The sequence below is a fragment of the Symphalangus syndactylus genome, chromosome 12, assembly GCF_028878055.3.
Source record: "Symphalangus syndactylus isolate Jambi chromosome 12, NHGRI_mSymSyn1-v2.1_pri, whole genome shotgun sequence".
Lineage (NCBI taxonomy): Eukaryota > Metazoa > Chordata > Mammalia > Primates > Hylobatidae > Symphalangus > Symphalangus syndactylus.
Window position 1 is genome coordinate 130,884,678 of NC_072441.2, and position 17,446 is coordinate 130,902,123.

Below are 17,446 nucleotides of genomic sequence, written 5' to 3' on the forward strand. Positions count from 1 at the left end.
CCAAAGACTGGTTCTAGAGAGACTGAATCTTAAGTATGAGCTTTCTTTTTTCTTTCTTTCTTTTCTTTTTTTTTTTTTTTCAAGATGGAGTTTCACTCTTTTTTTTCTCAGGCTGGAGTGCAATGGCCTGATCTCAGCTCACTGCAGCCTCCGCCTCCCAGGTTCAAGCGATTCTCCTGCCTCAGCTTCCCAAGTAGCTGGGATTACAGGTGCACACTGCCACGCCTGGCTAATTTTTCATATTTTTAGTAGAGAAGGGGTTTCACCATGTTGGTCAGGCTGGTCTCAAACTCCTGATCTCAAGGGATCTGCCCACCTCGGCCTCCCAAAGTGTTGGGATTACAGGCATGAGCCACCTTGCCTGGCCAAGTATGAGTTTTCTGAATTGATTCTAGGTTTCTTGGAATTTGTTCCCTAATCTGACTAGTTAAAAAGTAACCGATTACTGTTTTCAGTGGTAAAGAGGACACTGGTAGTCCATGGCCTGATGTCTCAATAGAGATTAGCAAAATATCATGGGATACTACTCATCAAATGCCTTATGAAAGGCAACCTCATAGAAGGGAAGGTTCTGGGTGACCACATATTTGATACCTTATAATATTTTAGTGAAATTAAGGAACATATTAAGATTGGCTGGTTGTGGGCTTCAACTCACTGAAAAAAAGAAAAAAAGATTGTCTGGTTTCTCTTAACTGCACTGGATAAAGTGAGGAAAGAAAAAGATGAGATCAGCATTCAAATTTCCGGTGCAAATGACCTGAAAGTGTCCATGTTTGTCACGAAAGAAACCCTTATGTTATGTAACTGCCCACTGAAATATCTGAAAACTAAATCCAGATTCTAATCCTACCAGTGTCTGAATTAAAATGCAAATTAAATTCTAAACCTTGGAGGGTGTCTTCTATTAAAATGAGAGCATTGATGAAAGTAATGGGAGCTTGAAAATTGGAATGAGGACATATGGGAAGATTCGAATGAAGCAGGGGATATCAAACCTCTACATTCTGTTTAATCTTTTTTGTCAGTTGCTGAGTCTATCTTTGCCATTTATGCATTTCAGATCCAGAGAAATAACTTCAGAAGCAACTGCAGTTTGGTGGCAATACCTTGTAAGGCTGGCATAAGGTTCTCCAGCAGGCTGTATATGCTATCAATTAATGTCCAATATCTTGTACTGTTTCTTTCATAGCCAAGATTCATGGATCCAGCAATCCAGGGATGGAAATAGGAACGGAACAACTCACCATTGTCACTACTGATCCAATAGCAAAAAAAAATTTTCTGTCCTACAAAATTGCTCTCTGTGTGCGTAGAGGTCTCAGTTCTGAAGAGAGGAATGTTTCCACCCAGAGACACATCAATTATACTCTTGAACTTGAAGTTAAGACTGCTCCCTAACCACTTCAGGCTTCTCATGTCTCTGAATCAAAGAGAGTTATGATACTAACTGGGGTGATTGGCATTGATTATCTATGTGAAATTGGTAGGTCTTTTACCAATGAACTTAAAGAAGAGTATGCCTGGAATATAGGAGATACCACAGGGCATGTCTTAGTAGTGTAGTGGACTGTGATTAAAGTAAATGGAAAAATACAACAATCCAATTGAGGCAGGACTACTAATGACCTAGATCCTGCAACAATGAAGGTTTGGATCACTATAGCAGGCAAAAAAGCATGACTGATTAAGGTGCCTGCTGAAGGCAAAGGGCATATGGAATGTATTGTGGAGCAAGATAGTTATAAATGAGAGCTGTGACCATGTGATCATTGATACAAAAAAGGACTGTAGTTGTTGTGATTATTTCTTAATTATTTTGTTATGAATATGTTTGTGTTTGTATTGATTTTTTTCTTCTCTCTTTTATCCCATTTACAATTTTTATTTTTTTATTGTTTTTATATATTTTTTTCAACTTTTAAGTTCAGGGGTACATGTGCAGAATGTGCAGGTTTGTTACCTAGGTAAACTTGTGCCGTAGTGCTTTGCTGCACAGATCATCCTGTCACCTAGGTATTAAGCCTAGCATCCATTAACTATTCTTCCTGATGCTCATCCTCCTCCCAACCCCACCCCCAATAGGGACCAGTATGTGTTGCTCTCCCAACATGTGTCCATGTGTTCTCATCATTCAGCTCCCACTTATAAGTGAGAACATTCAGTTTTTGTTTTCCTGTTCCTGAATTAGCTTGCTGAGGATAATGGCTTCCAACTCCATTCGTGTCCCTGAAAAGGACATGAGATCATTCCTTTTTATGGCTGCATAGTATTCCATGATGTGTACATACCACTGTTGTAGGATCCTTGGGGTGTCATTTTTCCAGCTGGAAATCTCTATGGCCAGTGGCACCTTGGCCCGAGTTTTGCATGGGCCCACTGGGCTTGTTCTGCCCACTCGGCCTGGCAGGCTGTGCTCAGCTTATGCTACCAGCCTGGCTCCATGGCTGCCAATGGCACGCCAGATGCAGAGTGGTGAGGGGTGTGTGAGTGAGCATGGGGTCTGGCAACTGCACACAGCTGCTGGGTATGTTGGCTGTGGCAGGGTGAGCAGCTCCAGGCACCAGTACAGGCACTGGCTCCATGCAAGGCTGTAGCTGGACCAGGAATACTACAAGCAGCTTCCACTGCAGGCATTTGGGAATGCAGTGGTGCCTGGAAGCTTGGGGATGCCAGGAATCGCAGAGCCCCAAAGAGGGTGTCATAGCCCTGACTCAGAGAGGCCCTAGGCCTGGGCTTCCCAAAGGGCTGCAGCTCGTCTCTCCCCATCACCTGCAATGTGTCAAGTAGGGGGCATGTTTCAGCTCTGTTTGTGCTACAGCTCTTTCAGTCCCACCATTTGGTGAGTCCCAAGTTCTTGTTCCATGTCCAGAAAGAATGAGGTATGCTTACAACCGGAGGGTGAGCAAGGCAGAGAGGAGCTTTATTGAACAACAGAACAGCTCTCAAGAGACCCAAAGTGGGAAGCTCCTTTCTGCAGGCAGGTTGTCTCAATGAGTGTCCAGCTCTCAGTGGAGAGGAGACCTGCAGTGGATAGCTCCTTTCCACAGGCAGGCCATCTGACTGGTGTCCAGCTCTCAGCAGAGAGGAGACCCACAGTGGATATAGCTCCTTTCCATAGGCAAGTCATCCCAATGAGTTGAGGAGACCCAAAGTGGGTATCTCCTTCCCACAGCTGGTAGTCCCAACATTTGTCTGAGCCTGGCTGACTCCAAGGTTTTTATGGGCTCAGAAGAGAGAAAGTGCATGATGATTGGTCCATGGGTGGCCATGGGTGGGCCCAAAAAATGCACCATAAGTTCTAAGTCTGGGCCATGAACTCAACCTGGAATTGGCAGCCTGGCCCCCGGCTTGAAAGTAGGGTTTCACTAGGACCCACCACTTTCTGTGCAAGGGCCTGTTTGCCTCCTGCCATCATCAACATGCTGTCCATGGAGCCCAGGTTGTTTGTGCCAAGGGGTGCCTGGAGGCCTGCACTGAGCCACCTTTACCCACCCTTCAGCCTCCCCCCAATACTCATTGGCACCCAAAGTCCAGAGGAGGCCAAGGCAGCAGGGGGCTGGCATGTCAGTGCCACCCTCAGTGCTCGCACACCTGGCTGGGTTGTGACAGCACTCAGGCTTGGCCACAACTTTGCTCTGCACCAGAGTGGGCACCAGGAGTGGGGAGAGGCCAGACAGTGGGAGCAAGCCCTTCCAAGCCTGTGGGGGCAGGGGTTTTCTGGGCCCCTGAGAGTGCAGGGATTCTCAGGTCTAGAGTCATGGTTGGGTGGCTGCAGTTGCATCCAGGAGCCTGGGGCTCCTGCCCCACCAGCTTGGTAAAGGGTGGGGCTCCCACCTGTTCCTGAGTCCCACCAGACTGGCAGAGCTTACAAACCCAGCCATGCCTCCCATGCTGCAGCTGGTGTTTTTGCAATGGCCACCCCAGATGAGCCACTGCTACCATCACTACATTTACTTTATCCAGTGTATCATTGATGGACATTTAGGTTGATTCCAGGTCTTTGCTATTGTAAAATGGCACTGCAATTAATATACACATGCATGTATCTTTATAATAGAATGATTTATATCCCTTTGGGTATATACTCAGTAATGAGAATCCTGGGTCAAATGGCATTTTTGTCTGTAGGTCTTTGAGGAATTGCCACACTGTCTTCCACAATCGTTGAACCAATTTATGCTCCTGCCAACAGCGTAAAAACATTCAATTTTTCTCTGCAACCGTGCCAGCATCTGCTGTTTTTTAACTTTTTAATAATAGCTATTCTGATTAGCATGAGATGGTATCTCATTGTGATTTTGATTTGCATTTCTCTAGTGATGTTGAGCTTTTTTAAAAAATATGTTTGTTGGATACATGTATGTCCTCTTTCGAGAAGTGTCTGTTCATGTCCTTTGCTCACTTTTTAATGGGGTTGTTTGTTTTTTTCTTGTAAACTTAAGTTCCTTGTAGACTCTGGATTATTAGACCTTTGTCAGATGGATAGATTGCAAACATTTTCTCCCATTCTGTAGGTTGTCTGTTCACTCTGATGATAGTGTATTTTGCTGTGCAGATGCTCTTTAGTTTAATTAGATCCCAAGTGTCAATTTTTGCCTTTTTTGCCATTGCTTTTTGTTATTTCATCAGGAAATCTTTGCTCCTGACTAAGTCCTGATTGGCATTGCCTAGATTTTCTTTTAGAGTTTTTCAGTTTTGGGTTTTATATTTAAGTCCTTTAATCCATCTTGAGTTAATTTTTGTATATGGTGTAAAGAAGGGGTCCAGTTTCAATGTTCTGCATATGGCTAGCCAGCTCTCCCAGCATCATTATTAAATAGAAAGTCCTTTCCCCATTGCTTGTTTTTCTCAGGTTTGTTGAAGATCAGATCATTGTAGGTGTGTGGTCTTACTTCTGATTCTCTATTCTGTTCCATTGGTCAGTATGTCTGTTCTTGTACCAGTACCCTGCTGTTTTGGTTACTGTAGCCTTATAGTATAGTTTGAAGCGGGGGAGCATGATACCTCCAGCTTTGTTCTTTGTGCTTATAATTATCTTGACTATTCAGGCTCTTTCTTGGTTCCATATGAATTTTTAAATAGTTTCTTTTTTAGTTTCATGAAGAATGTCAATGGTGGCTTAATGGGAATAGCATTGAATCAATAAATTACTTTGGGAAGTATGGCCATTTTTATAATATTTATTCTATCCATGAACATGGAATGTTTTTCCAGTTGTGTCCTCTCTGATTTCTTTGAGCAGTGATTTGTATTTCTCCTTGAAGAGGTTCTTCCCTTCCTTTGTTAGCTGTATTCCTAGTTTTTTTTTTGTAGTAATTGTGAATGAGAGTTCATTCATGATTTGGCTCTCTGCTTGCCTATTGTTGGTGTATAGGAATGCTAGCTATTTTTGCACATTGATTTTATACTCTGAGACTTTGCTAATGTTGTTTATCAGCTTAAAAAGCTTTTGGGCTGAGACAATGGGGTTTTCTAGATATAGGATCATGTCATCTGCAAACAAAGGTAATATGACTTCCTGTCTTCCTATTCAAATACCATTTCTTTCTCTTGCCTGATTGCCATGGCCAGAATTTCCAATACTATATTGAATGGGAAAGGTGAGAGAGAGCATTCTCGACTTGTACTGGTTTTCAAGGGGAATGCTTCCAGCTTTTGCCCATTCAGTGTGATATTGGCTGTGGGTTTGTCATGTATAGCTTTTATTATTATGAGGTATGTTCCTTCAATACACAGTTTATTGAGTTTTTAACATGAAGGATGTTGAATTTTTTGAAGGCCTTTTCCGCATCTATTGAGATAATCATGTGGGTTTTGTCTTTAGTTTTATGTGATGAATCACATTTATTGATTTGTGTATGTTGAACCAAACTTACATCCTGGGGATGAACCAACTTGATTGTAGTGGATAAGCTTTTTGAGGTGCTGCTGGATTTGGCTTCCCAGTATTTTGTTGAGTATTTTTGCATCAATGTTCATCAAGGATATTGGCCTGATGTTTTCTTATTCATTTTGTTGTATCTCTGCCAAGTTTTGGTATCAGGATGATGCTGGTCTCATAGAATGAGTTAGAGAGGAGTCCTTCTTGTTTGATTTTTTTTGAATAATTTCAGTAGAAATGGTACCAGCTGTTCTTTGAACCTCTGGTAAAATTCAGCTTTGAATCTGTGTGGTCTTGGGCTTTTTTTGATTGGTAGGTTATTCATTACTGCCTCAATTTTGGAACTCGTTATTGATCTATTAAGGGATTCAATTAGGAAGAAGTTGAATCTCTGAATAGACCAATAACAGGCTCTGAAATTGAGGCAATAATTAATAGCTTACCAACCAAAAAAAGTCCAGCACCAGGTGGATTCACAGATGAATTCTACCAGAGGTACAAGGAGGAACTGGTACCATTCCTTCTGAAACTATTCCAATCAATAGAAAAAGAGGGAATCCTCCCTAACTCATTTTATGAGGCCAGCATCATCCTGATACCAAAGCCTGGCAGAGACACAACAAAAAAAGAGAATTTTAGACCAATAACCCAGATGAACATCAATGCAAAAATCCTCAATAAAATACTGGCAAACCGAATACAGCAACACATCAAAAAGCTTATCCACCATGATCAAGTGGGCTTCATCCCTGGGATGCAAGGCTGGTTCAACATACGCAAATCAATAAATGTAATGCAGCATATAAACAGAACCAAAGACAAAAACCACATGATTATCTCAATAGATGCAGAAAAGGCCTTTGACAAAATTCAACAATGCTTCATGCTAAAAACTCTCAATAAATTAGATACTGATGGGACGTATCTCAAAATAGTAAGAGCTATCTATGACAAACCCACAGCCAACATCATACTGAATGCGCAAAAACTGGAAGCATTCCCTTTGAAAACTGGCACAAGACAGGGATGCCCTCTCTCACCACTCCTATTCAACATAGTGTTGGAAGTTCTGGCCAGGGCAATCAGGCAGGAGAAAGAAATAAAGGGTTTTCAGTTAGGAAAAGAGGAAGTCAGATTGTCCCTGTTTGCATATGACATGATTGTATATCTAGAAAACCCCATCATCTCAGCCTAAAATCTCCTTAAGCTGATAGGCAACTTCAGCAAAGTCTCAGGATACAAAATCAATGTACAAAAATCACAAGCATTCTTATACACCAAAAACAGACAGAGAGCCAAATCATGAGTGAACTCCCATTCACAATTGCTTCAAAGAGAATGAAACACCTACAAATCCAACTTACACGGCACATGAAGGACCTCTTCAAGGAGAACTACAAACCACTGCTCAATGAAATAAAAGAGGATACAAACAAATGGAAGAACATTCCATGCTCACGGGTAGGAAGAATCAATATCGTGAAAATAACCATACTGCCCAAGGTAATTTACAGATTCAATGCCATCCCCATCAAGCTACCAATGACTTTCTTCACAGAATTAGAAACAACTACTTTAAAGTTCATATAGAACCAAAAAACAGCCCTCAATGCCAAGACAATCCTAAGCCAAAGGAACAAAGCTGTAGGCATCACACTATCTGACTTCAAACTATACTACAAGGCTACAGTAACCAAAATAGCATGGTACTGGTACCAACACAGGGATATAGACCAATGGAACAGAACAGAGCCCTCAGAAATAATACCACACATCTACAACCATCTGATCTTTGACAAACCTGACAAAAACAAGCAATGGGGAAAGGATTCCCTATTTAATAAATGGTGCTGGGAAAACTGGCTAGCCACTTGTAGAAAGCTGAAACTGGATCTCTTCCTTACACTTTATACAAAAATTAATTCAAGGTGGAGTAAAGACTTAAATGTTAGACCTAAAACCATAAAAACCTTAGAAGAAAACGTACGCAATACCATTCAGGACATACGCATGGGCAAGGACTTCATGACTAAAACACCAAAAGTAAAGGCAACAAAAGCCAAAATTGACAAATGGGATCTAATTAAACTAAAGAGCTCCTGCACGGCAAAAGAGACTACCATCGGAGTGAACAGGCAACCTACAGAATGGGAGAAAATATTTACAATCTACCCATCTGGCAAATGGCTAATATCCAGAATCTACAACGAACTTAAATAAATGTACAAGAAAAAATCAAACGACCCCATCAAAAAGTGGGTGAAGGATATGAACAGACACTTCTCAAAAGAAGACATTTATGCTGCCAAGACACATGAAAAAATGCTCATCACTGTCCATCAGAGAAATGCAAATCAAAACCACAGTGAGATACCATCTCACACCAGTTAGAATGGCGATCATTAAAAAGTCAGGAAACAACAGGTGCTGGAGAGGATGTGGAGGAATAGGAACACTTTTACACTGTTGGTGGGACTGTAAACTAGTTCAACCATTGTGGAAGTCAGTGTGGTGATTCCTCAAGGATCTAGAACTAGAAATACCATTTGACTCAGCCATCCCATTACTGGGTATATACCTAAAGGATTATAAATCATGCTGCTATAAAAACACATGCACACGTATGCTTATTGTGGCACTATTCACAATAGCAAAGACTTGGAACCAACCCAAATGTCCATCAATGATAGACTGGATTAAGAAAATGTGGCACACTTATGCCATTGAGTACTAAGCAGCCATAGAAAAGGATGAGTTCATGTCCTTTGTAGGGACATGGGTGAAGCTGGAAACCATTACTCTGAGTAAACTATCGCAAGGACAGAAAACCAAACACTGCATGTTCTCACTCATAGGTGGGAATTGAACAATGAGAACACTTGGACACAGGGTGGGGAACATCGCACACTGGGGCCTGTAGTGGGGTAGGGGAGCGGGGAGGGATAGTATTAGGAGAAATACTTAAGGTAAATGACGAGTTAATGGGTACAGCAAACCAACATGGCACATGTATACATATGTAACAAACCTGCACATTGTGCACATGTACACTAGAACTTAAAGTATAATAATAAAAAAAACTATCGATATTAAAAAAAAAAAAACAGCCTGAAAAAAAAAAGGTCTGGCATGGATGTGAAGTAATACACATGCCAGTCCCTTTGCAACAGCTCCCAAGAGCCCACTGATCCAGGGACCAGGGTTTTTTAGCTTATTTGTCCTTATTTGTGAAATGAGGCTTATACTGCCCTGCATTTCACAGAGTGGTCTGGAGGACTGAAAGATAAAACATATGTAAAAGTGACATATTAGGTAAGCTCTTACAGTTTCCACTTCCTGGTACTTGGGAGTGAGTTTTTAAAAAATTGTAAGTCTAAGAGTGAGTTTGCCCAAAGTCCCATTGTCTCTAACAAAAAATAAAGTCCTTTGCTTAGTCTTCCCACTTAACTTATTTCTATATATTTAAACATTTTTTTCCTACGTTTTGTTGTTGTTTTTCTGTATCAGCACATAAATAAGTAGTTACCAGCTTTCAGCTTCACTCTAGGGGAAAGGTCACCATACCATCTTCTCAATGGTAGGCTGTTGTGGCTGCTTCATTCAGTTCGTTGTTGGTGGTGTTTGTTTGCTTTTAAAGTGAAAGCAAGTTTATTGGGAAGGTAAAGGAATAAAGAATGGCTACTCAATCGGCAAAGCAGCCCCAAGAGCTGCTGGTTGCCATAAATGTTGGCAAATTTATGACTCACTATGTATGTCTGCATAATGTCAAAAAGTGGTAGGGGAGAGGTCTTAGGATGCATTGGAGGCACGATGTGATACAGAAGACAGACTTTGGGAGCCACATGTGACCAAGGTCAAGTTATTTCATTTCTCAGGCTTCAACTTGCTCATTTGTAAAGTGGAAATAGTGAGGCCTACTTGGGACAACAGAGATAGCGTATGTAAGATTCCTGGCACATAGTGACAGTTCAGTGTTATTTGATATTATTATTATTCCAGATAAGAGTTTAACTTGGCAGAAGCTGATGTGTCAGTTACATCATAGGTTACATTACTTATGTGATGTTCAAACAATATTATTATTTTTGAAATACACCCAAGTTGGACAAATATGAGAATTGCTTAAGGCATTTGACTTACTATTGAGTAAGTTGTTTAAGTTATTATCCCAAATAGCAATTTATTTAATTTGATGTTAAGCAAATAAACTCTTTCATCAGATAGGGAAGGTGAAGTTTAAATGACTTTAGTTGACCTCAATATACTCTTTTTTTTTTTTTTTTTTTTTTGAGATGGAGTCTTGCTCTGTCACCCAGGCTGGAATGCAGTGGCATGATCTCAGCTCACTGCAATCTATGCCTCCCGGGTTCAAGCAATTCTCCTGCCTCAGCCTCCCAAGTAGCTGGGATTACAGGTACCCACCACCATGTCTGGCTAATTTTTGTATTTTTAATAGAGATAGGGTTTTGCCAAGTTGGCCAGGCTGGTCTCAAACTCCTGACCTCAGGTGATCTGCCCACCTCGGCCTCCCAAAGTGCTGGGATTACAGGTGTGAGCCACCCCACCTGGCCCTCAATGTACTCTTAAATTTAATAATTTTGAGTTGGCCCATTTATATTTAATAAGGAAAACAGATACTGGATATTGACATTGTAAAATTAAATAATATTAGTAGTATTCAAAACTGTCTATGACTGGAGATTTTTAACGGGATTTTATACGATTTGCATTTTGTATTATACTGTGTTGTGGTTTAAAGTACTACAAAATGTGAAACTCTACATCTGCCCCAACCTTTTCTTCCTCCTACCTTCAAGGCCAGTGACTGCACTATGAATCCCAACCTCACTTACTAGGAATTGGGGGTGAGGTTGGGGTAGGAAATAGAGAGTGGAGGAGAGACCTTACCCTTCTTTCACTCTGAAATCCCTGAGATCCCCATCCAGAAACATTCCAACTTTCCTTTCACAGTCAAACTCTTCAAAGCGGTTGACACTTCTCCAGTTCCTTACTGCCCTCCTAATTTCTTCTCAATCCACTTTATTTTGATTTCTGTTCCTATCATTTCAACATCTCTTCCCAAGTTTACAACTGACTTCCATGATATGAATTCCAATAAACACATTTTAAACTTTATCTTTGTTTTGTAACTCATCATTCATCTTTCATTTCAAGTGTCTCAGCCTCTCTCTTTGTATCTCACACTGGATGATCCTGGTTTCCTTCACACCTCTCTGCTTGCCTCTTTTCCATCTCCTCTGGAGGTTCTCACATCTCCACCAAACATTTTAAAAACTGGGTGCAGAAGTATGAGCCTTCAGAGGAGATGAAACAGAGTAACACTGTTGGATACATTTAAGGCTCCACTGCTTTATCCTTCAAAGGAACCGGAAAGACCAGCACAGGTGGTATAGCCCACAGGTCACATGGAGAAAGGAAAAGTGACCTTGGTATTCTCAGTCTGGAGAGAAGGAGGTTAGGGGTAGCCTTTTTTGTTTTTTGGTTTTTCTTTCGCACTTCATTTCCTTATCTGTAAGATAGGACTAGATCCAGATAACCCATATGGGTCTGTGCAGTTGTAGCATGAATCCGTTTTACCATAACACTGCTTTCCATATCTATCTGTCCTCTCCACCAGATTGTGTGTTGGCCTACCTTTGATACAGTTTTGTATCCTGGTATTTCCCAGCATTGGCAGGGGGACAGTGCAGCACAGTGAGAGTAGAAACTGGTTCTATGCTTCCTTACTGAAACTTTCCATTCTCTTACCTCTAGGATGTTGACTGGAGAAAATGATGGAACCATGTGCTAGTGGCCTTTTGCATGGAACTTACTATGTAAATTCTACTGGTTCCTAAGTCTTTTAACAGCTTGCTTGTCAATGCCCCCAGCAATAACCATAGCAGCTGTTCTGAATCCCTGCCCCTGCCATGGCAGAAGATGCCTCAGGATTCTCTAAAAACAACTCAGGTTATCCAGCATCAGAGATACAATCTGCCTGTTTCCTCCTCCCATTCTTTCTCTTATGCTTATGTGCTTGTCTTCCCAGTTTAACCCCTTCAAAACCAAAACTACTGTGTTAATTAGGGACAGAATGAAGTGATCACTTCCCAACCTTGATGTGTTCATAAAAATATCTAGGACTACTCAGGAGGCTGAGGTGGGAGGATCGCTTGAGCCCAAGAGGTTGAGGCTTCAATAAACTGTGATAGCACCACTGTACTCCAGCCTGGGTGACACAACAAGACTGTCTAAAAAAATGCTGGGACTGACTATCTATGAAGTTTCTGTGCCTCACCCCTTCTGGCTCATCCATTCTATTCAATGCCCCATTCATCCCCTTCAGCCTCCCTGGCCACGTGTTTTCTCTCTTACTGCCCCTCTCTCAGAATCTTCTATCCTTCCTATTAGTGCCACCTCTGTGAGGAACAACCAACAGGCTCCCTGTCTTGAGAATAACCATCATTTTACTTTACTCATCTTCTATTTATCTACCTTCCCACCCTCTAGCTTCTACTTATTATCTTGATAGACAAAATTCTTGACCTGGGATATCTCCATTTCTTCATTGTCCACTTGCTTTGTAGGTCATTGCTCTACATTTCTCACCCTGCTGTTTCTTAAAACTCCCTGACCCCTGGTATGTCTCCTTAGTTCAAGTGAAATAAATGTTTATAAAACATTTATTGTGTGCCCAGCTCAAAGACGGGCTCCAGTCAGAATTCAAGACATTAAAAAAAAAAGGTTTAAACCATCATGGTGTTTTAAAGCCTAATTAGGAGGCCGGGCGCGGTGGCTCACGCTTGTAATCCCAGCACTTTGGGAGGCCGAGGCGGGCGGATCACAAGGTCAGGAGATCGAGACCACGGTGAAACCCCGTCTCTACTAAAAAATGCAAAAAATTAGCCGAGCATGGTGGCGGGCGCCTGTAGTCCCAGCTACTTGGAGAGGCTGAGGCAGGAGAATGGCGTGAACCCGGGACGCGGAGCTTGCAGTGAGCCGAGATTATGCCACTGCACTCCAGCCTGGGCGAAAGAGCAAGACTCCGTCTCAAAAAAAAAAAAAAAAAAAAAAAAAAAAAAAAAAAAAAAATAAAGCCTAATTAGGAAGATAAGCTGAATATGCAAAGAGATACAGAAGGAAGCTGTACAGGATTTTTTTAAATTCTTTTTTTTAATTTTTTTTTTTTGAGATGGAGTCTCGCTCTGTTGCCCAGGCTGGAGTGCAGTGGCGCTATCTTGGCTCCCCACAAGCTCCACCTCCCAGGTTCACGCCATTCTCCTGTCTCAGCCTGCCAAGTAGCTGGGACTACAGGGGCCCACCACCACGCCCGGTTGATTTTTTGTATTTTTAGTAGAGTTGGGGTTTCACCATGTTAGCCAGGATGGTCTCGATCTCCTGACCTCGAGATCCACCTGCCTCGGCCTCCCAAAGTGCTGGGATTACAGGCGTGAGCCTCTGGCCACATAGTACGTGTATATATTTATGGGGTACATGAGATGTTTTGACACACGGCATGCAATGCATAATAATCACAAGCCACCACGCCCAGCTCCTGTTTTTTTTTTTGTTTTTTTTTTTGAGACGGAGTCTTGCTCTATCGTCCAGGCTGGAGTGCAGTGGCATGATCTCGGCTCACTGCAACCTCTACCTCCCAGGTTCACGCCATTCTCCTGCCTCAGCCTCCTGAGTAGCTGGGACTACAGGCGCCCGCCACCACGCCCGGCTAATTTTTTTGTATTTTTAGTAGAGACGGGGTTTCACCATGTTAGCCAGGATGGTCTCGATCCCTTGATCTTGTGATCCGCCCGCCTCGGCCTCCCAAAGTGCTGGGATTACAGGCGTGAGCCACCGTGCCCGGCCCCCTGGAGCCTGTCTTAATCACTTGCCCGCCAAATAAAATCTGGCTCCAGAGAGTGGAGCGTAGGCTTAAGGAATTGGGGGTGGGGGGCGGGGCGGGGGAACGTGGAGGGGGGACAGTGATAAGGAGAACAGGGAATTGTAGCAGAAATTGGGTTTATTGTTCAGAGCTGTCAATCAACATATGCCTATCTTAGCCTAAATCAATGAATAAATGAATGAATAAATGAATGAAATGTGGGCAATGCCTATAAAGATTGCTGGGACAGGGAGGTAGGGGGAGACAGCAGCTTGGGAAATCAGCCCTGTTAGATCCTAGTTCACCACCTGATACGTTACAAATACTAAAACCATCACTTTCAAATTATTTTTACTACATTTTTCTGTTATCTGTACTGGAGTTTATGTCTCTGGCATCTAGAGTCAGCCCTTCATGGGCATGAGACCCGAGCAGCCACACGAGGCTCTGAACCCACAAGGGCATATGCTCGGTTTAATGCTCTGTCATCTTAGAATTGTTAATTAAGTTTTTATCCCACGTTTTCATTTTGCACTGAGATTCATAAATTATGTAGCAGGCCCTGACTGTACCTGTATAGTGGAATTACTATATAATGGTACGCTACTGTGCATATCTTCTCCGTTCAGTGTTCAGTGCCCTCGTATCAGCAGCTTGAACTAGCTCATGGTACACGCTGGGAATCAGGGTGGGAATCAGTTGTAAACCATTTACCGGAACACCACTAGGCAGGCCACAGGATAAAGGAATAATGATCGTACACCTCCCCCTACCTCTGCCACCTGGGAATTTTGGTAGAATGCCAGAATGGAAAAGAAAATCTCTTGCATAGCCATTTATTAATTTGTGATAAGGAAGAAAAACAATGACCTCAGCTTTAGCATTATTTTACAATATAAATTCAGATCCCGTGACTGAAAACTTGGACTTAAAAGAGGACGCTCCAGGAGCGCAAAAGCAGTTGGGCCGAACGAAGCGTGCGCGCTTTGGTAACCGGCTAGAAATCCCGCACGCGCGCCTGCCTCGTCTCCCCAGGCTTGAGCTGCCCCTCCCACTGCCTTTCCTCCTTCCCGCGAGTCAGAAGCTTCGCGAGGGCCCAGAGAGGCGGTGGGCTGCTCGACCCTACGCCAGCTCCGGGCGGGAGAAAGCCCCACCCTCTCCCGCGCTCCCGGAAACCGCCGGCGTTCGGCGCTGCGCAGAGCCATGGAATTCTCCTGGCTGGAGACGCGCTGGGCGCGGCCGTTTTACCTGGCGTTCGTGTTCTGCTTGGCCCTGGGGCTGCTGCAGGCCATTAAGCTGTTCCTGCGGAGGCAGCGGCTGCTGCGGGACCTGCGCCCCTTCCCAACGCCCCCCACCCACTGGTTCCTTGGGCACCAGAAGGTAGATGGGAGGGAGGAGGGAGGAGGGGAGGAGGGAGCGGCGGAGGAGGATGCGGCAGAGGAGCCCCGCCGGCAGAGAGACGGCTGCTTTCTTCCATCCCTGGGGACCCTCCGGCTTGCACTGGCTTTTCCAGCCCGGCCTGTGGCTCTCAGCATCATTTGTCCTTGCTTTGGAGACTTGCTTTCCCTCAGCCCCACAGGGAAAGGTCACTAAAGAGGAAGCTTTGGGGGCTGGGAGAGAGCTATTTAAAGAACCTGAATATGGAAAAAGAAAGCGAGGTGTAACTTAAGTCTGTCTCTCATTGCTTCACCAAGCCTTCCACATGTGTTGCTTTAAAAATAGCATGTTATACTAAATAACTTATTAACTGCAGAAAATATGCAAAATCTATCCCAATCGTTGGCACCCTTAGTCCATTTTAACAGGAGAAAATTTTCTTTTCCTAAGATTCTTGTGAAGTGGGGAGCAGCCCCAGCCAGCCACTCGAGAAATACTGATTGATGGAAATTTGTAAAGGGAGACTGTTAGCTTTTGGTCTCTCCCGTTTTTTAAATCCACTCCCACCCCTGATTAAGGTTTTTATTCATTCAACCGACTCTGAGTGGCAATTGTGTGATAGGTACTAAGATTACAAAGAGAAGCTAAGTCCCTCCCCTGCACCTCCCAAGTCAGGTGCAGACTTAGGCCACAGAGAGAAAATGAAAATTTAAGGCAATGGATGCTTTACTAGAGGCCTAGAGACAAAGGAATATCTGTCGGAGGAAACTATACATCTCTGCCTAGAGAAGGAAGGAAAGTCTGTGAAGGGCTGAGCAGAGTCTTAAAGGATGGTTGGGTGGTGTGAGGTTTCTCCATTTTCTAGTCTTTCTTATCTAAAGCAACCACTTTCAACCCTTTTATCGGTTTCTTCTGGTATTTAAATCCTTACTTGTAAAATAATATTATTATATTGCATCTATTAATTTAGTAAGTTTAGACATCTGCTGTGGTTTAGATATGGTTTGTTTGTCCCCAGCAAGCCTCATGTTGAAATTTGATTCCCAGTGTTGGAGGTGGGATCTGATGTGAGATCTTTGGGTCATTGGGATGGATCCCTCATGAATGTCTTGGTGCAGCTGTCTCCTTCATAAGTTCTCACTCTGTTAGTCCCTCTTCACCCCCCAGAACTGATTGTTGAAAAGAGCCTGCCACCTCCTCCCCTCTCTCTTCCTGTCTCTCACCATGTGATCTCTGCACACAGCTGCTCCTGTTCACTTCCACTATGAGTGGAAGCAGTCTGAGGTCCTCCTCAGATGCAGATGCCAATACCATGCTTCCTGTACAGCCTGCAGAATTGTAATCCAAATAATCCTCTTTGTGAATGACCCAGCCTCAGGTATTCCTTTACAGCAACACAAATGTACTAAGACAACATCCACCTATGAACTTCTTTATGACAGGCAATCACTTACACTTCATCTTCCACTGTCCCAGTAACAATATTGTATTTTTTAGTTAAATAGAAAAACTTCTATTTATATTATTTTTATTATGCGAATGTTATTTACTGCTGATCTAAATGGTCCTCTTTCATTTTATTTCTTTTCTCATAGAACTTTTCCCCACCCCCACAGTATCAACTTCTTCCTTTTCTAATGTGCTTCATTTTTCAATATCTGTCACTATTTTTTTCCAAATGCTCTAATAGATCTGTCAAACACATCTAAATAATATTTCCAAATATGCAAACACCCTAAATAATTGTTCGTTTTTCTGGAGATATTTTTGCCACAGACCTCTCCTCCTGTTCCAGTCTAGACTGGTTGTTCTTTAAGCTTGGTATGCAGATATTGTTCTAGGACTCCCTATTGATGCTATCCTGTGTTATGTATCTCTACTGTCGCATGGATACTATGTCGTCTGTTGTTTCCGTTGAATTATTTTGGCATCCTTGTCAAAAATCAATTGACCATAAATGTCAAGGTCTCTTTCTGAATCTTCAGTTCTAATCCATTGAGCTATATGTCTGTCCTAACTCATGGACAGAGAGAGTGGAAGGATGGTTACCAAAGGCTGGGAAGGGTAGAGGGGAGCTGGGGGAGGAGGTAGGGATGGTTAATGGGTACAAAAAAAAATAGAAAGAATGAATAACATCTACTATTTGATAGCACAGCAGGGTGGCTATAGTCAATAATAACTGTACATTTTAAAATAATGAGTGTAATAGGATTGTTTGCAACTCAATGGATAAATGCTTGAGGGGATGGGTATCCCATTCTTCATGATGTGCCTATTTCACATTGCATGCCTGTATCAAAAACATC

The 17,446-nt window shown here is 42.7% G+C and overlaps 1 protein-coding gene across 12 annotated transcripts in view; it reads left to right on the forward strand.

Moving 5' to 3' along the window:
• CYP4X1 (cytochrome P450 family 4 subfamily X member 1) overlaps positions 1 to 17,446 on the forward strand; it is a 101,770-nt gene that overhangs the window by 55,363 nt on the left and 28,961 nt on the right. Inside the window, exon 1 of one of the 12 annotated variants that reach the window (XM_055254648.2) lies at positions 1,094 to 1,112. The exons of 10 other annotated variants lie outside the window; for them this stretch is intronic. Coding sequence is in view for 1 of the 2 variants with exons in the window: in XM_055254641.2 (XP_055110616.1) it covers positions 14,967 to 15,143 (177 nt within the window). In the remaining variant the exon portion in view is untranslated. Of the gene's footprint in view, positions 1 to 1,093; positions 1,113 to 13,849; positions 15,144 to 17,446 lie in introns of those variants that run through there. One more of the 12 variants, XM_055254641.2, reaches the window with a different exon arrangement.